General features: G+C 39.7%; 1 protein-coding gene across 1 annotated transcript in view; it reads right to left on the bottom strand.

The window, feature by feature from the left end:
• LOC111039110 (zinc finger SWIM domain-containing protein 5-like) overlaps window positions 1–22,479 on the bottom strand; it is a 58,029-nt gene extending 35,550 nt beyond the window's left edge. Inside the window, exons 1-2 of the mRNA XM_022322434.1 lie at window positions 22,071–22,479; window positions 2–107 (exon numbers count right to left, since the gene is read on the bottom strand). Of these exons, the coding sequence (XP_022178126.1) occupies window positions 2–107; window positions 22,071–22,479 (515 nt within the window). The remainder of the gene's footprint in view (window position 1; window positions 108–22,070) is intronic.
• Window positions 22,480–26,370: the final 3,891 nt, after the last annotated feature.

The raw sequence follows: 26,370 nt of genomic DNA, 5'->3' as shown, positions 1-26,370 counted from the left end.
CCTGTCGAAGCTGACTGACACTTTGTGTGTTTTGTTCTCTTGGTCGGGATGGTTGTACGACGGCGATCCAGGTCTCTGGTTCCACACCACACCACTCAGATGGAATCCTGAAACACGACAAACACACTTGTTAATCGTCTATTATATAACAATATTAAAAATTGTAGAATACAAATATTATACATTGTGTATTATAATCACGTGGCCGGGAGAGGGGGGCGCTGTGAAAATATGCAACTTCAAACCATTAAGAAAGATTTGCACGATACCGATATACGATACGAGACGCACCGCGGTGCTGTAAAATACGAAACAACAATGATAAAACGAAATATACGCAAGCGTACGACGATGCGAAAAATCCTCTTTAAGCATATTACAATAAATATATATAGGTACTGCGCGTACAATACGTAAATAATATATATGTATGTATTGTAATAATACTTGTACGCACGCGATTCTCACATGCATTTGTCTGGGGGATTTGTGACGGGCAGGAGACCCAGAAGGACTATTGATCCGACATTGTAAATTATTCGGAACTCGGCAATAAAAGCAAAAGAAAGGAGACGGGGACATTAAATTTTCAACGTTTGTTTTAGGGCTTTAATAAAAACGAGGTGCGGCTTTATTACTTGGATTATAAAACAATACAAAGATTGACACCAACGGATTTCCAAAGCCATATTTTTTCCTTTCTTTTTACTATGCCATTGCAGGGCTGTTGTATAATGTATATTATATACAATATACTTTACCACTCGGCACGACCCGAGGAATTTTGGAGAACCGACAGTTTAGTGAAAGACCAAATGAAAAATGACTGCGTTGTTAATCAATACATAAAAGTTTTTTTGTATACATGTATATAAAAGAAAACATTATACATGGGGCTGTAGTATACACGCCCAACAGAGTCCGATCGGTGGCTGTTCGGGGGATGAGTTGTGGTGGTGGGGTGGGGGAGGTTCTGTCGCTGAGGTGCACTTCAAAGGAAAAACTACAATACGTGACCCTACAATACTATACCTAAGCATTGTATACACATAATATATATTTTATATGAGGCGGTCGAGATCTAATTTCCTCTATTCTTCGTCGCAAAGAGTGATGGAATTTTCAACATGAAAACCACCACTCATATTATATACGAACGGTAATTATATATTTCATATTATATTACGTGTATATACAAGAAACGATTTCCAACGGTACATATGACATATAAATACGACGGAGGTCCTAGAGACGACGCACACGTGCGCTGGAGTTCGAAAAGTCCCCGACCGAGAGATACCTTCCCCCACGAGCCTCCCGAGACCCCACCACCACACTCAACCACCCCTACGCACCACAACTGCTGTGGCATATGCGTACTCCTCCGGGGAAGCCTCATTTGCGCCCTCCACCAACGGTCGAGACCACGTGCGGTGCACGCGTAATGATAACACCACGCACACGAAATAAGGCCCGGAGATCTCGTCGGTGGACGGCCTTGACGCGTGCGTGTCTCGTGCGTGAGGCACCGGCAACGCAGCATCCCACACGCGGTGGAATGACAACGCGTCCGGTACAGATCATCGCGCGACCGTGTACGTTTATTTATATTTTATTATATCAGACGTGTGTGAGCGCACACGCGCACGCGCACGTATTGTCGTAATAACACGACACGTACGTGTGCGTATATGATATTATTATTATATACAGCAAAAAAAAAAATAATAAGTGAAAAAAAACAACAAAAGTGACGTCATTATTGTCGTGTCGGCTGTAGCGGCGGCGGACAGGTTCAGTGGCCGTGTTGCCGTGTCAAGGCCATCGTACCCCAGTCCACCCAACCACCACCCGCCCACCCACCCACCAACAGACCGTCGTCGTCATCCACCGCCGCGGCCGCTACTGCACCGCCACTGCACCCGCGACCGACGACGTCGACGACGCCACCGTCGCGTTTTTATATACACACATACAATAATAATATATACATTTATGACAGCGTAAAAGAGTTACGGACGTGTACAAACGGCAACGTTGCATCGCCGCCGAGAAATACGACGAGGTGGTATTCTACACACACAATATACACACACACATGTGGTCTCGACCACGGTCGACACGGACCGTGAAAGGATTTGGGACACGGAAAACAACCAAAATCGATAAATATATAAGAAAAAAATGTATTCCGGCGGGTCTACCACTCATATTTTTAGGTGTTTGGACCCGAAAAATCCTTTTTCTCTGCCGACACGGACGCGCGTAACTAAACAAACGTGATGATAATAATATTATTTACGTCGGCGCACAGCAGCGATGTCGTCAGGGGGACATGAAGCGATGACGAATAATAATCATTTTTTTTTTTTAAAGTATTCACTATTCAGTAATAATAGTAATAACGATGGAAAAAAGACACCAACCGTGCACACGCGTTTTCGGTGCGTATTGATCTCTAGTCCGAGGGGCGGCGCGATACTTTACACACCGCCGTCGCCACCGCCGCGCTATTGCCAGCAGGCACTTATGGGACTCTCCGGCCGCAGCGCCGCAAACGCACACACACAAACACACATCTGGGTACAGTTTTTTTCGTATAATTTGTTTTGCAATATCGTTTACTTAAAAAAAATAAATATTTTTCTTTCCGTCAAGCGTCCAATCCGCGAGACGTTACATAATACCGTTTCGCTCTCATAGCCCGCTTGGAGTATTATTTTATTCCCTTCTACAGTTCGGTTAGGTGTACTGTAAACACGGGTATAGCATCGGACGAACGGCAAACGATTGTCCGAAAGACTATGTGCGCATAGGTCGCGGAGATATTTTAACACACGCAGCCAGTCATGGAGTATATATACGATGAATGGACCGAAATACGCGAGAGGGGCGGTATATATATAGTATATACATATAGGCACGTAAATAGTATTGTAGACACCGTAGTATGTATTATATATATAATACATAGTATATAAACTATACAGAAGTGTATATATATACATACACACACACACAAGAGTGAATGAAAACCGTGTCAAGGTGAGTGCGGCGGAGGCGGTAGAGGGGAAGCATGGTCCGTATTACGGCGAGGTCATGCGATCCAAAGCGGAGAGAAGAGTAGGCGGTGACGAGGGGGGAACGCGCCGTCGAACGTTGGCTGATAGGATGGTGTGGAGCGCGCGGGGTTAGCGTAGTAAAAGTCGACGGTTTGTTGTTTTCGTTCTCTTCCGCGCGGCGGCGGTCTTTCGCCGTCTCTCTTTCCGTTTCCGGAAAACACGCGTACTTCCCTTCTACCTCCACCATCCCACAGCACCGCGAACATTCGTCCCAGCCGACGATCATCAGCTGATAGCTGCACCCTCCCCTACATCATCGTATATACGCGTGTAAATATGCTGTATGTGTAATATAAATACGGAGAAAACTCTGAAAACAACGGTAAAATTATCGGAATCCACTGCAACACGCGCTATTGCACCGCGGGAGACCAGCGTGAAGATGCAGTAGGAAATGGTGTCGTCACAATATTATGTTACCTTCTATAAACTGTACGTTTGGTCCCCGGGAGTTTCGTTTTTTATTATTCTATCGACTCCGCGTTACACACGTGTTGTCGTCGTGTATAAATAAGGGGCGCTGCGACGTTCTAAACTACGGACTCTGCCAAACAAACACCGCGTACATTGTATACGCACAGAGACTTTGGCCCCATCGACAACGATTAAGTACACGATAATACGCGGCGCGCATTCCCCGAAAACACCTAACGCCGCAGCCGCACACCTATCCGCGCCGCGGAGTGCCAAATTTTGAGTTCTTATCTGGGAACGCGCACTCCTGGAGCTGCCAAACTTCGAAATCGTATTGCCAAACGACGATGTGACCCTCTCTCTATATACTGCCTCCGAATCGGTGCCCCTTCCACCCCATCTGGCCACTTTTCAATAATAATCCTTGCCAGCGTTTTCTGGCCAAAATCATCCAAGCCCCCACCTCCCCGTTAGCCCACTACACCATACCCACCACTGCAGCGGCCGCCCGGGGCCGAGCCGGTCCGCATGTACGTTTTTAAACGGAAACCTCGGATATTCGGGCCAACAACGCCCGATGCCAAATATTCACAAAGTATGTCTGGAATAGGAGCCAAAAAGCTTTAAATATACGACGGTTCCGTTTGTTTTTGATCGGGAGACTTTTTGAAGGATGTGGCACGCGCGGCGAATATATACACGAACATATACGAACAAAACTCCGACCGCGTACATACGTGCTCGAAACGAAACTCGCCCGAAACCTTACGACCCCTTTCCCACTGCTTTTTGACTGCAAGATGCCCCGTGGAGAAGTGTGACTCTCGTAACTCGTATAGGTTCATGTGCTACGGATATAATATAATATAATTGTATTGGGTTAAATCGAGGAGACTAAAACGAGTGTGTTCACGCCACATGTAGGTATATACACAAGTGCGCATTTATTTTTGGAAAAAAAACTTCAGAATTATTATCGTCGTTATGTAATAACATATCGCTAGCAGAACTAATTGCTCATTTTTGAATTTCGTAAGTCATAACGTACTTAGTATTATATATAGCGGTTCGACTACAAGCACAATAGATAAACACATGCGCAGTATATCGCGAAAGACAATGCGAATTAATCTTAAATTATACAGAAGATGGACAACGTGAACCGGTGCGGAACGCGTTTATTTGGTAGCATCAGATAAAAAAAAACATGGTGGCCGATAATGATTTTTAACGACCGTTAAATTTGCAAGCCGAGCCAATATTTTAAGACTGCCAAGACGTATCATTCATTTTTTGGCCGAATTTTGAGCTCCAATAGCGCGGGTGTTGAGTGCAAGGGTATAATAGCCAATTGGTAGTTTTTCGTGTGTATACGATACAACAAGCACTCGTACAATCGGATAGAAGATTAAGAATATACTATGGGAAAATAATATCATGCAACAATTTACACCGTACACCTTTGAAACTATACTTGATAGTTATTTACTCTTATTCTCTGCGGAACGTTGTTTTTCTTTGACTACGTTGCTCGTGCAAACCGAGAAATTATTATACAACTAAATACGTATACGAAATAAAATGAAAATAATTATAACGTATGGATGAGTTGTATTACAGTGGTAAATTCAACAGAAAACAAGAATATCATACAATGTAGCCGTATGAGAAGATGGTCGTTTTGATTGTGCGCGTAACACAGAGTTCTTAAAATATTTCCGGACAGTGTAATTGATACATTAGTAACGCCAAAAAGAAAGTCGTAACGTACTGGTACAAATAATAGGTATACTGTGAATTTTGTACAATACAACGCCACCATGTATAATATAATAATATATATTATAGACTATAGAACTATAATAATATAACGTAGGTAGTATTATAGGTACATACGTGATAAATAAAACGAGTTTTCTATCTTATATTCTTATTTTACATTATACATAATAAGACAATATTCCATTTCGTAGTGTTTAAAAAAATAATTTCGCCAAATTTCTGCAATAGTGCCAAAAACGAGGATAAGAAATATGGCGGAGAAACGTGTATTTCGAAATTAAACACAATACAAATGGAGAACACAAATCGTGTACAAAAAAACAGTTTTCCACCGAAACAATATTAACACCACATATACTATATAAAAGTACGAATTATAGATGTTAAGACGTTCAATATGTACGCAGTCGGAACGGCTGTCGCACACAATAATCGTATCGAAAAGTTATCGACCAAAAAAACAGCGGGGCTGCATCGCATGTAACGCGCGGCCGCGGCGTCCAAACGATATTATTTATATCGTTCATCATCATCAGCCACCGATCGATAGACGGACACGCGCTAAGGATATACAATATAATATTATTATTATTATAACAATAATGTCGTACGGAGCTGAGGGACCTATGACCGAGCACGTATGCAGCTCGGCGAGGGGGAAAGCTTATGAATATCGTTGTTATTTTTAATATATATATATATATATGTATTATTATTACAAATAAATTAATATAAAACGAGTGGTGGTGGTGTATATACGTGTTATAGGAACGAGAACAAAAAACAATAATAGTAATATATTATAATATCGTCCTATATAGTATTTTTTTTCCTTTCGCTCAGTATAAATAATAACGAACAAACGACACACAACACGTGTGCCCTACACCCCCTACCACACACACACACACAGACACATACACAAATAGTAATAAAAAGGTACCCCCCCCCCTCACGCGCACAACACAAAGTATAATAATATGATGACGAGCGGCCGAACGGAGCCGACGATATTGTGTGTTCGGCAGCGCGCCCGATCGGCGACGGGCGAGTTCGATAGGGGTTGTATGGATAACTTTGTGTTCGGCGAGGATCGGGGGAGCGGAGGGAGGCGATAAATTAGAAATGACTATTAGGCCGCGGGGAGGAAATTTACATGAAAATCGCTGGCGGGCCGCCGCGCGTCCACGTGTGCATTCGGCACGGATCGATGTGCGTTGCGCGCGCGTGTGTGCGTGAGCATATAAGCCGCGCGAGCTAGCCAACAGCTAGGGGATGAATCACCGTCGCCGAGCGCGCGGCCTGCGGACGACAGACACGACACGACACGACCACCGTCGCTCTGTGCGTTTTTTATGTATATAAATATATATATACATAATGCGTGTGTACTTTGGTACGCGGGGGGGGGGGATGAAGAATGGGAAAACTGATGGTTGGGGGCGGGGGGAAGCAGAAAAAATCCCCTACAAACGGCGATAGTCGTTCAGCGAGAGAGGTCGTTGAACGCACGCGCCAAATATTGGCCGCCGCCGACCGAAATGTCAGTGGTTCCTCCTATATAATATACACGCAAGAGGCGACTCGGTGTCGAGGCGACGCGGCTGTATATTTTTCGCGGTCACGTGACACGGAAATGTACGCGACGGCCGATGGACGACAACCGCCGCCTCCCCGCTACGTAGAATGTGCCGGCGACGGTGACGTCTCTTCTTCTTTCCTCTCACCATTACATATAATTAATACTATGACATTTTATATTATATTATAATATGTTATCTTTGTGTATATGTACGTGTGTATGTAAGTATGTATGTATGTATATATGCATGTTTGTGTGTGTGCCTAATAATACGATAAAAAACCAGTGTTTTTTTCTTAACACCGAATAGACTACGCAATAGTTAAAACTCATAAAAATGTTTAACGAAAAAAATGATTATAAATGTATGTTTATTGTATAGTTTGATATGAGATAATATTTGTTGATAGCTTAACGTTAGATATTTTTTTTAGAAAAATATGATTTGTCGTTTCGTATAAAAAAAAAACTAATGAGAAAAAAATTCTTAAATTGTTAAAGTGAATCTACATACTAAATTATATAAAAAAAGGTTAACTGAAAGAATGATGATTGTCTTACATTTAAAAAAATCATCTTATAAATACATATATATATATACTTCTTTCTTATACGAATGAACCACATCGAGTCCTTGTGAAAATTGTTCAACGCTAAACGCTTCTTTTTTTTCATTCGGCAGGTTTCCAATAAGTTACATAATTTATATACTAGCATGGAGTGACTTTATTATACTGAACAGATAGTTTGAAATCATCATTTATTTCGTTACAAAATAGATTAAATACCTACTAAATTTGTTTTTAGGATAAACTGTATAACAATAACCACCATATATAATATGGCCTTTTAATACAAATTTTACATTGAATTATCAGAATTCAATAAAAAAATGTTTCGAAAAATTCCAGACAGAATTGTATATGATAGATGTCTAAAAATTCATTCAAACGCTAATACCGTGCAATATTACAGACGTTATTTAATTCACAAGGCCTTGCTCGATAAATGTAGGAAATAAATGTCAGTATAATCGGTAATTATGTATACATTCTCCAATATAACATTAAAAACTGAAACTAACTGCACTGTTTGTACAAAATACCACAAAATGCTATTTAAATTCATTAAAAAATAATCATAATAATTTCTGAATAATTACGAATAGCCGTGTCTTGTATTTGACATGAAAATAACAGACATAATATAACTAAGAATAAGCCGAATTCGAAACTGTCATAAATGTCATTCAATAAAACGAGTATAATTTATGAAAATGTGCTTACCGAACTATATATGGGTGGTTTCTTTAAGAAGAATTTTAATATAATATCAAATTTCCAATATCCAACGATGGAATTCTACTTTTGTAACGCATGTCGCATATACGGTTAAATAGTTTAGAAAAACGATGAAACTCAATATATTAGAACCTATTATTTTGATATTAAATTGAAATGATGCCATTAAGATGATAATATAATATCCCTAATATGCGCGATAGTTAAAGGGTAATTCGATTTTAATTAAAACAGACTTGGGGCATTAGAATTGATCTGCAAAATTACAAACAAAGTTTTAACGAGAAATAGTTAGAAATGAATTTGGACTACTAAATTACTAATGCAGACAAGAAAATTATGGTTTATTAAAGAAATACCGACATTTATACTTCAAATCTGGTAAAGAATAAACATTTCAGAAAATTCAACTCAAAATACTTTTCCAAAAACATTTTAAATATATTAATCCGGACATCAAACTTATGATGTTTTAATCGACTATAGTTAATATTACCAAGTCTTTTATTATAGAATGAATTTTTTTCATCAATAATTTGTGATAGTTAATTTTATAAAAGGTAATAGTGAAACACTATTTAAATACTTTTATAATATTATATAACGAATAAATAAATATTATTCCAAATCCCTTAAATTTGTATTTATTAGTACAACCTTGATTTCAAGGCAAACTAAATGGTTTTAAACAGTAATTAAAAATATACATAAAAAATTACATGAAATAATATCATTATCTTATACATTTTGTGTTTATTCCAAATTTATTTCATATTTTGCCTTAATTTAATTTTTAAACAAGAAAATTGATGGAATCACAATATTTTGACAAAAAAAATAAAAATACACATTATTTTAATGATGCATTGTTGAAATTTAACGATATTTACCTTTTTATATCCATAGTTATATATTTTATGATAAAATTATGATAAGAATTCTTGAATATTAAAATGTTTATTTTGTATAGCTATTAAAATTATACCAACATAATAGGAATTATAAGTTTATGTTGAGCACTAGCTATATACACTAAACATATTAATAAACAACTAGATAAATTAGTTAATATACGACTCTAAATTCTAATTAAAATAAGACGTTCTTATCCAAGGTCCTATATACATTTGCTAATGTGCTTAGTGCCTTAGTTAAAACAGGAGGTTATGTGTTACAGCATTAACCTACTATATCATCTTAATATAATAAATAGACTTGTTTTCAATTACCCAGAAAAATTAAGTAGTTTTAAAACATAAATTATATTTAATTTAACTTTCTATGACTCAATTTCTAGAGATAAATATTAATTTAATATGATATTAAAGAAGTTAAAATAATTTAATAGGTATACCAAATATAAACTACAAATTATGTTTACATAAAGTAATTAATTAATTTTAATAATCTTAAAATGTATTTAAAATTTTTAAAAATGTACGATTATTATATTGTTTACCGTCTATGGACTATTATAATGTTGTGTATAGTAATATAAAGAAAACAATCATTATTATAATAAAAAATAATAGAACTATTATGAATTAATATAAATAGGTATAATATAATATAATATAAATAAGCAAGTACATAATTTGTATTAAGCTTGTAAATTGTGGACTATATGAAGAATGCTTCAACCACAATTTCACCTCCAAGAAACACTAGTTATGGATAGGAGCGCTGATCCCCAATGTATTAGTTAAACACTAATGTAAATATGTATACTATAAATATGAGGTAGGATAAATTAAAACGATAAAATCGTATTAACAAAAATCATCGAATGCAGTTATCATGTTTATTTTGTTAAGTAAAGAGTTTAAAATCTTGCACAACATTCAAGTTGTCAAGAGCCAATAGGTATTATTTTACATAATGTGCGAATTGTAAAAACCTACTAACAATAGCAATATATTATATAATAATTATTAGAACAGTATAGAAGTCATTAAATAAGTATAGATACTATATAATATAATTTGTTTGAGTTTAGCACAGAATATTTTTTTTTAATAAATAAATAATACTTCCAAGTAAAACATTTTGAGTATATTAATTATGCCTATTATAAAGATGACTATTGTCTGTTTCTGAGTATTGAACAACAAAAATAATATTTTATTTATTTTAAATTTCATTCAAATATTAAATCATATTAATGTGTATACTAAACGTTTTTTCTTCTTACGGAAAAAATTAATTTTTTAAAGAATTACACACTATAATATTATACTGGTTAAAAATCTACAAAAATAATAAGAGTATAGACTTTAGCATGAGCACATTTATTATTTAATAAAACAAAATTATATTTTTTAAGAACTATTGATAATGACTTGATTTTAGGAACATAATGTTAATCTAACTAGTAGGAATGTAACGAAAAATCATAAGGCAAAACCAGTTTCTAAAATGCTATTAAAAATATTTTAAAATCTCGTTTTTATTCATTTATATTTTCCCTCGGACTGATGATTTTATATTTAATACATAGTAGTAACGGAGCAAAAAAAATATTTATATTTATATACATTGGGCACATATAGGTATATCTTTTAAAAATTAATTCGATCGAAACGCGCATTTAAAATGCTAAACATGAAGCTGCAAATGAGATTTCGTCAGCGGTGGGCGTTTCAAATTATTAATTAGTTGTTTAAACAGAATTTCATTGGCACTCTAATCCCAAGAATAATATTTCAATGGCCATTTTTTATCATAAATAAATACGAAAGTATGTATAATATAATATTATAGCTTTGATCTTAGCAGTGTCATATTGTGCAGCAGTGTGTTTGCTACTTTTAAACCCCACCAGGCAGGCAGGCCAACACAACACCACGCCATCGGTTCGTTTTATTAGTCGGCGATTACACTATTATTTTATAACATATTATTATTATAATGGATTTGAATATAATATAAGGACTGCGGCGCGGTAATGCTGTAGCAGGTCTCTAAACAAAGGAAAATCGATTTTTAATGAATCACTCTGTATATAATATAAATACAGAATGACAATATCACGACATTGCGAAATAAAATGTGTTTTCACAACACCCCGTGCGCGCTGACATTATATTGTACATGTATACACACTAAAAGGAACCGCACACACACAATATAATAATGTATTTAATACGCAGCTATAACGCCAAGCTGCAGCAGTCCTCCGCCGCAAGACATGGCAACGCTGCGGTGTCTCGCAAACCCGGGTCTCTGTCGTCGCGCATTATATAGTACCCTTTTAGTAATAATAAGTATCGTATAATAATATGTATATAATAATAATAATAATAATATATTATAATATAGAAATTTCCACAGCAGTATAATAACATAAACGCGCAAACACAGCCGTCGTCATTTTATAATGGTCTGGTTTTATGTTAATGACTTGCGCCGCGCGCGCGCGCGTCCGTAAGTCTTTCTTAAAATATGTATAAAAATATTGTTAAACAAAAAGAACCGGTCCCGCGCCGAATGGCATGCTATATACAAGTTCCGGTTAATGTATATTTATATATTTGGTGTGTGTGTCTGTGCCTGTATGTATATTGTATACACACAATATTATAACGGATTTTTGCTCACCGCTTGTGCGCAATTTTTTTTCTTTCCGGAAACGGATGTACGACCATCAATTTTACAACGTTCCAATTACAGTACAAATTAAACCAGCAAAGGGTGTGAGTGTGTGTATCGTGTCTTATTAACAATAAATTAATATCAATAATCATTTTTCCTATTGCCGATCAAGGGCCGAAATATGATTAATATAATAGATGAGACGGACAGAAAAATGACACGACTGTTTCATACATTCGACGGTTTTAACATTTTTAACATTTCAGGACTGTGTGCTTAACCACGAAAAATAAATTAAGACAGCCCCCACGGGTGACAACGAAAAAGAAAAGATATAAAACATAATATAACTACATATAATACATAATATAATGACTTGATAGTTGATGAGCATATTAAGTTATTTTAACGAAGATCTTGTGCGTTTGTTGTGTCTATACTTCATAGTCTATGCTGTCAAGTGTCGACAATCTACGCATTCGCAAAATTAAAGTAAAAATATTACACAATATTATGTTAGACGAGGAAGAGTCATCGAAAAACTCGATTTGCAAATAAAATGTTTTCCGGCTATATGTATTATGTTTCCCGGAACGGCAATATTAATAGGAAAGCGAGTTTATTTGATCAGTTATATACCACTGTCGTCGTGCACACAGTGGGACACACAAACTTTAGCAATTTCGAGAAAATATCGAGTTTAGTCTTTCTGGAATACAAATTCCTCCGATTAACGTGTAAAAGAAATACATATAATAAAATATATTATATATAATGGAAAACACTTAGTTTTGTCGTCGTCGTCACACCGTCACCGCTGACTGCTGTCGATTTGCTTTTCGTATTATATAAAGACAGGAAATCATTTTAAATTCCGAGTACACCTTTACACAAAAACATCACTTTATCACTCACCTTCGTGCGCGTACCTACATTTCATATTTAGTAAGCAGGTGTACCTTATACAATTTCAGAATATGCGTCATGTGAACAAAAAAATGTAAAGTATTTATACAAGTATGAATTCGGGCATTAGCTCAAAAATTAATTGACTTCATAAAATACTCATTATAATATTATATTAAAGGTAGGTAGATTAAAATAAACTGCCGAACGCATTTATATGTACATACGCTAAATTCAAAAATAGCACACGTAAAATTGTATACCTACCTAATGTTGTTTTTTTTCGCAATACATAATACATTTCATTAAAAAAATACCGTTCGATTTGTCATGGATTATTAGTTAAATCTAATTTCGAAATCTTACGTGTTATGAGACAAAAAAAGCAAACAAATTCTATCAGAATCTTATACAAATGATTCAATATGTCGTTATAGACAAAACGCAAGTATAGATTTTTATTCATTGTACAGTGTTTCCAAAGGTAAATTAGACAACGAAGAAGTCCTCGTCTGGATCTATGTTTAAGCATATGTTCTGAGTAAATGAATAAAACAAATTCCAATTTCAAATTATCTTTTTTATTATATAACTTTGATTTGGGGAACCATTGGACAATAGTAGTCCGTCGTCGTCATCGTTTCAGTATTAGTCAGTCAGTATTATTATTTTTTTTTTTTGTTCCTTTTTATAAATAAACTCACAAAGAGAATAATAACAATACATTATGTAGTACAAAATTTGAGTAGATACTATTATTATTTTACGCACCATCGAGTAGAAATTTTAAAGGTAAAAAAAAATATTCTTTTTTCATAACGTGCAGATCGCTGTTGATTGCGTGTACTCTGCACGCGTAACGACTTATATATTTTATTGAACATACGTATATCATCGGACTAGAGGGAAAACTCAAAATTATACCGAGAGCATAATATTATAATGCGTCTGTTGCCGTTTACAACACAGCAATAGTTGGCAGGAATGCGTTCCTTACCCACTGCTGTTGATGTTCACTCACGCACGCACACCCTTCATCGTCGGTTTTTGACGAAATGAAGGGCTTGCACATTTCTAATAAGTTTTGGCGAGAGGGCACACTCCACTAATGTATATATAATATATACTCAAGTCCGGAAGTAACCAATTACAAGTGGCTTTTGAACGAGACGACCACCTTGCACTATACCGCGTGCGTTACACTCGAAACATAAACCGACACATCGTGTATAAATAAAACACACTAACGATCGCTATGACAACTATTACGGGATATTATATATATATAGCTTGCAACAGCCATGGGAGTCGGTTATTAATTATTATCATATTATCATTGTCGCCCGGCGCAGCGGCAACCCCGAACGCGGTTTCTCTCCTCTCAAAGTGCGTTTACAATATTTTTCATATATTATACATTTTATATTAACAATGAGAATTTGAATATTTTTAATTATGTTAAGTGGCCCGCTAATACTTTCCTGATAAATATTCAACATAAATTTACATTTAATGGTAATTTGGTTTTTTTTTATGTAATATATTTATATTTTAATTCTTTTTTCGGTCGAAACAAAAAGCCAGAATAAATAATAAAGCTTAGGTTTTAGCGTTAAAATAAATATTAAAAAATAAAACCTCGCGGACAGCGACGTGTAACCACGTAAAATAATAATAATAATAATATGTGCTCGGTGTTCCAGAGCTCCGCCGGGAAACACGCGAATTCCGTAACATATCGGTCCGGTGACCCACACGGCACACCGCCCACCGTCGTCACACGGTTTTCACGCGTTGACGCTTTTTCAGCCGTTTGTTCTCTGCTCGCCTTGTACACATACAAGTGTAATTTCATTACGGACATTTCAATACGGTTGATGGGCGATGGGTGGTGGTGTTGAGGAGGTGGCGGAGAGAGAAACTGTTATAATTGAGAATTGTTTATTACACGTCGCGTGTTTTCAGCGATTGCGTATATTATGTAGCACCATCACATAATGTAGTGTTTAACACGAACCACGTTTTTGGTTTTTTTTTTTTTATAATAGACCCCCTTAACAGTGTTAACTTTTTGAAGGCCATTGACAGTTTTTATACGGGTATTAAGTGTATATAAATAATATTCAATTATAATGTCGGTCAACATTTATCGGTGAAAATATTATGTCTGATACGAGAAATACGAATGTATGCCCGAAATACCAAATGGGCATTTTCATGAGTATACTCGTAGAATAAAAAACATGGTATAGTACGATACTACTTTGATTACAAATGTGTATTAGTTTAACTGTATATACTTAAGTTCCTTAAGATAATCACGCCTTTAATCACATATTACTCTACTTATCGTACAAATATTGTATAAATTATTTAATTAAAAAAAAAAAGAATAAATGGCAAAAAAATATGAAATATTTTTAACTAGTGCGCCTCATGAACTATGCAGCCTAACTACCATAATAGTTATAGCCTAATAGATATTAGGTACTTTTAGATTAAATTTTTGTGTAATGTATATTTATTGAAAAAAAAATGTTACGTTGTAATATAATATTTAAAGAGAACCTAAAGAGTCGTTCTAGGTTCGGTTGCAAATTACAATTACCTAAGTGAAGACTTAACAAATTATATAAACCATGTACATCACAAAAAAGGTTTGGTACGTAAGAAAGATAGGATATACGATTTTTTTTTTTTAAATAATATTTTCCAAGTTTCTTCCCACGCATTTGTTCTCTAAAATGTACAAAACTTTAAACTATTTCGTCAATAATATATGGCGTATGCTTGGACGGTATTCCGAGTATATTTGGATCGTGTCGAGGCGTGGACCTGAAGCGAAACTAATTGTGGAATTGGCCGAGCAAGAACGACGAAATACTCAATACAACGAACCGTTTCTCCCATTTCGAAAATCGTCTCACCTAGTGTATTGGCGACGTCGGCGTCATAATAATGTAATATTTATATATAATTTAACCTACATTATATAGCGCACTGATATTACAATATACGACGACGTCGTCCATACGAGGACTGGTTATCGTAGCGAGAAAAACGAAACGAGTTTTCATTTGTTTGCGTTATTTTCGTCTGGTCTTGGTTAGTTTGCGTCGCCGTCGATGATCGTATAGGTAACGTACGAATACGATAAAATGATATTATTACGTTCATGAATTATAAACGGTGCGCCGTACATACACCCCGGTCGGCAGCGCGTCGGAGTGAAAACAGAAACGAAATAGCCAAGACCGGTCGGTTGTCTTTCGGGGCGCTCTGTATGACGCGTAAATACTCACGCACGGACATGTGTTGCCGCGACCGGTGCCAGTGTGTGCGGGACGGTTTCGTGCGTATGTGTGCGAGAGCGTACCACCACACACCGTAATAATAATAATAATAATAATAATAATAAAAGAGACGAGTCCTAGTGACAGCGGAGGGGAGAGGACGTCAGCGGCGAGAGATTACGCACGCACGCGGGTAACGGGAAGAGGAGGAGCAAGCGGCGGCGGCGTCTGCTGCTGCTGCTGCTGCTGCTGCCGCCCCTGAAACGCGTTCTCTGAACCGCGTGTGAGTGTGCCCGCTAATGTGTGTGTGTGTGTGTGTTTGTGTAATTCCAATCTCGTTTTCGTGGACGTGGTACGCCACCCGCCGGCGCGCCAGTGTGTGTAAGTACGCGCGCCCCCCGGCGTCTTTACACTCGCGCTCACGCACGCACGCATAAGCCGACCGACCGCTGTCCGCGTAGACGTGTGGTAGTAGTAAATAGGTGTAGAGTAATAGTAATAATAGTAGTAGTAGTAGTAGTAGTAGTAGTAGTAGTAGTAATAGTAGTAGTAGTAGTAGTAATAATAATAGTAGAGTAGTATTGTTGTAGTAGTAGTAACAGTGCGAGTGTGTGCGCGTGCGTGTGTAGTCGTCGCCGCCGCCGCCGCCGAGTGGTTGCCACGTTGCCGATCGGAACGTTGCCGAGATAGCGCGAGCGGTTTTAAGGGAAGGGTGAGCGGCAGTGGTGAGAAGGGCTGCTTATACACGACGCGGTGGCGGCGGCGTTTTCCTTAATAGCCGTGTACTCTTCACTCCCACCGATGGCCGAAACGATGCCCTCTTACCCGCCCTCGCGACGACAAAGCGAACACTCTTCCATCGCGGTACATATTATACGGGATACCCGCGCCACGGACACAACCCCCCAGCCGTCGCCACCCTTCTTTCCGCCGATCTATTAAGTCTTCTTTTCGACTTATTCGACCCCGGAACGAACGACGATTTCTGTCGAATCGTTTATCCACTATTTTGAGCACCCCTGAGAGAGAACGAGGGCCAGGTGTATGTATATGTGTATGGGAGTGTAGTTAATACTGCCAGTCAGCTGCCGCACGGAAACCACTTGGAACCCGTCGAGACCGCACCACTCGGTCGCGAACTCTTGTATAGATTTCTCGGTTAGATAATGTCCGGCAATCCTTAGAAAATATATCACTCGATTCTTCGGGTCTCGCAAGTTCGATCTATAACGAGCAACGAATATTATATACACGACCGTGACGGCGTTGTTCCATCTGCTAAAACCGCATTTTTGAACCCATGTGGTTAATGACGACGATGCGCGGCGGACCCTCGGTCTCCGAAAGAAATTGGTTTTCTTTCTTTCCGTCTCCTTTCTCTCTCATTTCCCTCCCTCTCGCTCGGACGGCAGACGGCCTACAGACGTCGTCGAGGGTACCTTTCGAATTTCGGGAAAAAGAAATGTACGTAAAAACGGTTTTTGTGAGGTAAAGACTGTCGGTCTGCTCCCTCGGTAAAATAAATAACAAAAATTTCACACGCAGCGCCGATTTTATCGGCGTCTTCGGCAACAGCCCCCACACGATCGGCGACGAGGGTGTTGGCCGAAGAGCGAAAACAATGGGGTTCGTCGTCGCGTGGGGTGGCGATATGGACGGACAATGGTGTAGTAGGCAGTGGCGTACATATGGAGGAGGAGTGCGGAAAGACGTTTGCTGCGCGAATATTGGCCCCGGCAACGCGTTCGATTTGTTCGGTTTTTACCTCTCTCGCTCTCAACTCTTCTCTCTCTGTACTACACATGGCGCGACAGCCAAAATCGTCGTCGTCGACCGCCGCACCCCACATAACAATTTTGTATTATTCAGAAACTATAGGTAAAAACCGTTTGTTAAAAATAATTTATTATTACGTATATGCGAGAGCTAAGGAATGGATTACGATTAATCGTCCGCCATTAGAATCCTACCAATGTGCTTGGTAGATATAAATGTATAATACAAGCAGGATTGTCGAACCGCTCTCAGCAACGATGATGTGACAAAAATCGATTTACGTGTGGATCTATGTCTCGGTTTATACGCGTCGATCACCACAGCACAAGAATTTTTTTCATTTAATTTCAATATGATATACAGTTTACACATCCTGTTCTATACACGGAGTACGGAGTGTGTGTGTGCGTGTGTACTGCTAGTCCCGTACCTATACCGCCTTCAAAACAATAATTACGCGTCCGACGTGAGTTATTTAACACCACCCTGTCGCGTGTATCATAAGAAACAATATAATGTAAGGTTTCGTATTTTAGTCGTATAATAGACTTCCTATACAACACACATAATATTAAACTGGCCGTATTTTATTCTTTCGTTCAGCTGCTGCTGCTGCTGCTGCTGTAGCAGCACGTATGAAATCCCTTTTTGAGACACACAAAACCGATTCTTTGTCCAACACGACGCCATCTTGTTTGCTAACACAAAACGAAAAAAACATGTTTCGCGGGATGTGCAAAGATGATAAATTAATCACTTTTTTCATTTGAAATCTAACCTCTAGGATAAAGAAAGGGCTGTCGACGAAGCAAGAAACTGTTTTTTTTCTTTCGATTACGACTAAAGCGAAAATAAATAGTAACCGCTGGTGTTTTGCGAGCTGCATGTAATTTGTTGTATAGTTGAATAAAAAATAATTAGGCCAATTGGAGATAAAAATGAAATACAGATTGCGAAGTTATTCTGAATGTACATTAACCAAGAAAATAAACATAATTCATGCGAAAAAAATCCATACGTGTCGAATTTTATGAGTGAAAATTAACTATAGTCATACTTGGAAGTTCGATAAAGCGGTGCGAGTCAGATCACGTGGTCCAGATATTACTGAGCAACGGCTGCGTACGGCGATCGCCTTGCACTGCTTATCTTGTTAATTGTTATTGTTTTTTGGTTAATCACTAATGGTGATGGTGTGTCTTCCTTTTAAATGCCCACGACCTGGTTAGGTCCATATGGAAGCGGTTATCAGCAGCACGCAGCTGTTCAATTTTCGCGATTATTTTATATTTAATACACGATTTATTTTATTGATGTTGCGATCTGGATCAATACACATGAATGATGAACATACGAACTGTGGTAACGTTACAGGACGCAGGAAATAATGATAAAAAAATAAAAAATAATAACGCATGTCGAAATAATAGTAATAAATAATAATAATAATAATGATAAAATGATAATTCATACTTTTGTTTGTCGAGGCAGTGGCGGCATACAATACCCAAGTGAGTAACTATATATATATATATATGCGTGACTATTGTTATATTGGAAACGCGATGACGCCAAATGTTTGTTTTTGGGCAAAGATAATAAAAGGAGAACCCTCTAGTGGCAATGCTGCGGCGGCGGCGGCAGCAGCGGCGGAGTGCTGCATGAGAGACTATGCGCGCAGGGAAAAATATTTGTTCAGGTTTAGCCGAGGAGGGCGAAAAAAAGGTCTAATATTAATCGTAATAAGAACTATACACGTCCATTCGTCGCGTATCAGCATTCTGCAGTAGCAGACACAGTCACGGCCTCGATACGTTGAGAAAATTTTAAAACTGACGAGGGTGTAATATTATATAATGATGAAATGGCGAAAACGTCAAACTCTTTCATTGTGTTTTGTATGTTTTCCTTGGCTTTTTCGCTAATTCATTGGTTTTAATATTGTCAATCCCGTAGGATAAGAGGAGCGATTTAAACTATACAATAGTATTGTATAACAATAAAACATAATATTAAATATGCCTTCTATTAATAATGAAACGCATTCTGTCGCGTATACGGGCTCCTACGCGGTCATCCTACTCTATATAATACTGCTGGTACATAACAAGATGACGGTCAGCCAAGGCCCTCTTCTATCACGTTGTTCGAGTATGTGACGCCTACACCACCCCCCTCGCCCCATTCACAACCACAATTCATGAAGGAGTAAACGACGGGACAAGAGTTTTGCCAATTGGACGTGAATAGAGAGCCGACTAATTGAAAAACATCATCCGAGACGGACTGCGGTCGATTAAAATTGTGTATCTGAAATCCTGAACACATAATAGTACGGCGTGTAACCTAACCGTAATGCCAGTTATTATAATTACAAATTAAAAAGATAATCAATTTTATCGAGAATTATTGTTAGTTACAAAATTAAATAATACATGTAATACATAGTGTTAAGAGTATTTACAAGTAGGCACCTACAACGAGACGGTTCTTGGGAAAACACGAATTTATCGGGATGGCTTCCGGAAAGACAATCGGGACGGTGCGCAACCAATGGGAAACGCAATGTACGATAGGCTACGGCGACGACGGTCGAGAAATCGTCATGATGCATACCGGAAATTCCTGAAATCCGTTCGCAGCCCGAGGCGGCAGCGGCCTTCGTAGTAGACCACGCGGTGCTCGGCGGGCCACGTACGTCCTGCCCGTGCCGGTTAAACTCTCGACCGGCGGCGATTCTGCGAGATTTTTCCACGCGCTTTTGGCTGAAGTCCAAATAATAATACTACGCGCTCCTTTACGAGGTTGTTGCTCGTCCCTCACGTGGTAGTCGTAGAGATATTTTTCCAATTCGGCAGATAAATAATGATAATAATAAATACATACTTTCTACACGCAAGCGTCACACTTGCGCCCGGTGCGGCGCGGCGTGTGACGTGTGCGCGTGTGTGAAACGCGCCGGAGACTACTGCAGCTAAATTATTACGATGACGACGTTGGTAATAATAATAATAATAATAATAGACCACATTTGCACATTAGCATTTTCATGAATATACAGTCGGCGGCCGACTCGCAGAATTAACGACGTACTTGTATAAATATTTAAAAACGAAAAATATTTTATATTAGTTATTGTAATTTATTTTAATTCGTATTCTCGGGAGGATGGGAACGAATGAGTAATCGTGGGGAACCGTGGCGGCGGGCGGGAGGAGGCTCGATAATAATAATTACCGCGCGCGCCTATGTGTATCGACGTTTCCCTCCTCACCCACCCCCCAACCGATCGAAACGCGCTTTTGAATAATGCATATCCGCCGGAACACCTGGTGGTGGTTGTGGAAGCGGCGGCGGTGGTGTGGTCGCGGGGACGGTGGCCGCGCTTCCCGTCGACGACGATCGTATTATTACTATTATCATCGTGACGAATAAAAATACGCGTGCGACAGCGACGGGCTCACGACGTCACGGGTATCGCTCGCGCGTTCGCCGTTTACCGATTTTTCGTCGCCGGTTGTGACTGCACACAATTATTCTTATTATTATTGTTGTTTAAACGCGACGGAGATAGTGAGAGAAAAAGAAATAGATAGAGTATGAGAGAGACAGAGCGAGCGATAGAGAAGCGGGCTAATAAGAATTTGAAATGAGGTCCTCCTCGACGGGGTTGAATTTCCCCGGACGTGCCCCGCATGCATTTTACATAATTCCGCCGGCTATTAGATCAATATGACGCGGGTGCGTGTGTATCCCCCACACGTATAATACATATCTGTATATATATAATACGTATGTGTATATATTATACGACGACGACGACGCAAACACACACACACACATCACCGCCTCCCTCTCGCGGAGGCCGTTTAACCCGCGCACCACAGCCGTCGTCGACCATCCTCCTCGTCCTACTGCTCCTATGTGCTACTCTATACCGCCGCTATACTATTACGACTATTATGCGCGCCCCTCGCGAAAAACATAAAAAAAAATAAACCAAACGATCGCGTTACACATTGATGATTTTTTTTTAATTTTTTTTTATTTTTTACTACGGACGACCGTGATCGGACGCCCGTGTCTGTTTTTCCGCCCCCGTCGACGTGGAGTTCGACTATATGATACACCAACGACGCGGGGGCGGTCTATCTGCTGCGACCACCGTGCAGGTGGCTTGTGAAACGGTCACGACGACGAGCTCGACAACTTATAATGGATGGTTACAATTTTGATTTACCCTGACCGATATTCGATATTTTACATAATATAATAATCTATAGACCGCCGAGTTGGTACTCACCGACTTGCAGCACCCGGTCCACGCATCCGGTCTCCAGGAGCTTAAGTCCTTTGTAAAACGACAGGTTGCTCTGTTCGGAGTTTTGAGACGATGAGCTGGCCTGTGACACGCGTATCAGCGAAGAGTACATGAATATGTCACGCTCATTGCGCGGAAACGACCAGTAGATGATCTGCCGCTGTACCGGTTCCGGTATGCGGCTGTACCGTTCCTCGATTCGCTGGAACGGTATGTTCTCGGCCACTATCCGGGCGGTGATGTCCAACAGCGAGTCGGGCGACCGGAGGGTCGCCGACCCGCCGGCCGACGACGACGTCGACGCACCGTCCACGCCGCCGTCCCTGCAGCACGGCCGCTTGTTGGACACGCCAGCACCGCGGCTGCAGCACGGCCGTTTGCACGACGCCATCGCTACGACGCTACGACGTTACTACGACGACGGCGGTGACCGATGCTATTGTCGCTGTTTTTGTTGGTGTCGCGGCTGACGCTGTTGCTGCTGCTTCTGTTGCTGACTACAACGACGGCTCCGGCGGCGATTCGGCGGACACGCATCACACGTACGCATACACAGTGGGCAAGACGACGACGGCGGCGGCGGAAAAACGCGACGCACAGAGGGTTATACGGCGCGAGAGGGACTCGACCCGCGGACGACACTGTCGTCGAGAGACAAAAACCCGTCGGACGATCGCGGCGCAGCACGGCAAACGACAACCGGACACGCGAACACACTCGGCGGGATGGCGAGGAGAAAAAAAAAATTATCGGAAAATTTCGAGAGAAAAAAATTTCGCGGATTGCAATTTTTTCACGACGAAAAAATATTACTTAACGTACACATTTCGCGCACACACAAAAACACGATACGACACGGTACGATGGACACACACACGCGCGGCGGCGGCGACGACGACGGCGAAGAATAAAATAATGATATTATATTATATACATATACACGCACGCACACGCCGCACACACACACACGCACAACCGTAACGACGAACTGGCCGCGCCCGTATCTCGTTGAACACTGAACGGCGGCTACGGCGGCGGCGGCGGCGGTGGTGGCGGCGGCTCACCGTTGACGTTCCCCTCCGCGTCGCGGTCGCAGCGCGCGCCGCGGCAATCGTGTGTGTGTGTGTGTGTGTGTGTGTGTGTTTGTAAGTGCGTGTGATCGTGTGTTTACGTACGTATGTGTGTGTGCGTGTGTTTTGCGTGCGTGTGTGTGCGTGTGTGTGATTGCGTGCGGGAGTGCACACCGCGAATGGCACGCGGCGACCACTATCGATACATCGCGACCGTCCAAACACAATCGATATCGATATCGATATAACAATATTGTGTGTGTGAGACGATGTCGTCCCCCGACGGCTTTTTTTCCCCTTTTTCCACGTACGCGCGATAATGTAATTATCATTCGCCGCCTCCGCCCGGCTCACCGGCGGCATGACAACAGCGCCGCGGCGTCACTCTCGCCGACTCGGCCGAGGCCGCGCCGGGGCCGATCAAAAATATCTCGGAGTTCGAAATGAACCGATTCCGCATTTCGGCGGCACCTCTGTCCCGCTTGGCGTTCTGACGGTGGACGTTAGGTTATTGTAAAAATATCACACTTGGTTTTCTTCCTGCCGTGTCGTCCATTCGTTTCGTAGAAGTGAAAAATTAACCGTAACAACGTCGTCGTCGTCACTTAGTGTTACCAAAAGTGTAACCTCCGTCAACGACGACGACAACCACTGGTCAAAAACACCTGTGAACGGGATTAAAGCTTTTACGCGTTTCGACCACCGCCGACGCCGCTCCGGAACACAAAGACCGTGAGTTTTGGCACGGAGAATTCCGTTTCACCGACTCGCGCCCGCTCGTTTGATCTGCCGGACTGTCGTTATTCCTCCCGACCACCGGCGGATAACTAAAATAATATTTTCTTCTTTTCCAAACACAACTAAATTACATTATTATAATTATTCGCTTTACGGGCGAAGATAGTTAAATTATAAACGCGTCGGCCAATCGTCGAAATAAGACCTTCGAGTATTTTTCACACTATTTATGTCATTTTATAGCTAAACATTACACGTGAGAATATTATTAGAGTTCCGACTACTATTATATTTCAAAAAATAATTTCGGGAACTGTACACCTAATTGGTCAGTGTTTATCGCTTGTGCATTCGTAAAAGTATGTCGACCGCCGCACTGCAGCTCACGCGCATTGTGCATTATTGTGCACATAATTTATCTCGTTTTTTGTTCAACATATAATAAGTTGTTGTTAAATCGAATTGCTATTTTAAGTTTATTTTTCCGTTGAACCGCCATGTCGGTAATTATTATTATTCGTGTGCACAGTGCTGCACTTGTACGGCTATCTGCAGATGGGAAACAAAAATTATGTCTTTTCGTATACTGCCAAAACACCCGAATGCATATTATTTCATGATAAAAACAAAACAGATTTGATCAACGGTTTCGAGTAATACGAGTGTACACGTTCACACAGAACACGGTCCAACTGAATTATTTACGTGCACCGCAGATTATTATACTGGGAAGTGCGGAGCAGTAATATCATGAGAGTTCATTTTTATTGTTTCTCGTATTAAAATCGACGCACATATTTTATCGATAACACCGTAAATGCGTACGATATTATAATAATAATCCTTGTGATGCATTATTGTAATAATAGATCCGCGACACGTAAGTGCATATTCTCTCCCCCCCCGCACTTCCCAAGAACCGCGGTCACAACGAATTCATCACCAGTCATCGTCGTTCCCTACGTCTTTCGATAATTCGCAATGCAAGACGCTTCTACCACAGCGTTCAGCATTGACGAATATTGTACACCGTTTGCGTTTTGCCTTTTTATAATAATATATTATAACAATATTATTATTATTTTATCGATAGTACATAACATTATTGTTGTTATTATTTGTATTGTATTTTCCCAATCGCGTCAAAACAGCGCTTATTATTAATTCGGCTACACTGCTGATGCTGAACAGCATAACAATGTAATTACTAATTACTAATTAGTGCGATGATTTGCACACGCGTTCCGGAGCGAAACGATCTGGTAATCGTCGAGGAAAACGTAATAATATTGGGCCATCATATATTATTATTATTATTATTACTATTATTGTTGTTATTTGTGCTGCTTTGGGGGTACCTGCGGATTTAAAAAACGCCGCGAGAGCAGCAGCTCACGCTCGTCTCGTAATAATGCACGAGGCGCGCAACCGTTGTTATCTCTCTGCGAAATCGACTAATAAACATAGGAAATTATTTAAAGCCGCGTAATTTACTTTTAAACACACACGTCCATCACGCGCACACACGCACGCGGACTTGTGTTACGTGCGATGAAACAACTTATTACTTATACGTATAATGCGTGCGCACAATAATCTTCTCTGGCATTATGTTATTACTGTGCTTTGTTGAAAGCAAATCGAAAGAGTTGCGAGCGGCAGCTGCGGCGGCTGAGCGTTCATAATATTATACACACATTATATAATATATACGATATACATATAGGGGGAAAACGACTGAAACGAGTATAGAGCGACGTATAGCTGAAAACTCGATTTTCGCGGACATTAATCTTGAAGGAAATGCTTGTGTGTCGCACTAGAGGAAAACGCCAGACGCTCGCCGGCGAGTTTTATTTATATTTATATGTGTACCTAGTACCTACGTATAGGCAGTGGCGTCATTTCAGTTTTTGAGAGGGGGGGGGGGCAAAAATTTTGACTAGCCCATAATAAAATAGGAAAAAAAACCACTCGTTCACAGTTTTACATTACTACATTACATTATAATTATAATTACATTTTTATCTCAATACTAATAGCCTTCTTCTAAGTATTGAAACGTCAAACAATAGCTATAATCCAAACGAGTATAGATATACTATCTACAACCGTGCCATGAACTATAAGTCTTCTATTATCTAATATACATAAATTAGAAATACATAATATACAGATACCCTATAATTATTTACACATAAGCACGAGCCACGAATCATGGTTAAATTTTATTCAGCGATTACATTATGAATCATGTTTGCTGGCTTGAGGCCGAAAATTAGCCCGACACCATACTTGGCCCGATAGATGTCCGCTAATAACAAGGGGGGGGGTCAAATTCCTCCCCTACCGTGCCCCAAATGACACTTACTCAGAGGACCGAACGACGAATGTCAAATATCGTAATAATAATAATAATAATAACGATGTATTGTATTATAGAACACGACGGTCGAGGACGGATAAACAATAAA

The sequence above is a fragment of the Myzus persicae genome, unplaced genomic scaffold (assembly GCF_001856785.1).
Source record: "Myzus persicae strain clone G006 unplaced genomic scaffold, MPER_G0061.0, whole genome shotgun sequence".
NCBI classification, from domain to species: domain Eukaryota; kingdom Metazoa; phylum Arthropoda; class Insecta; order Hemiptera; family Aphididae; genus Myzus; species Myzus persicae.
Note: the sequence above shows the minus strand (reverse complement) of the source record. Positions and strands in the feature narration are given on the sequence as shown.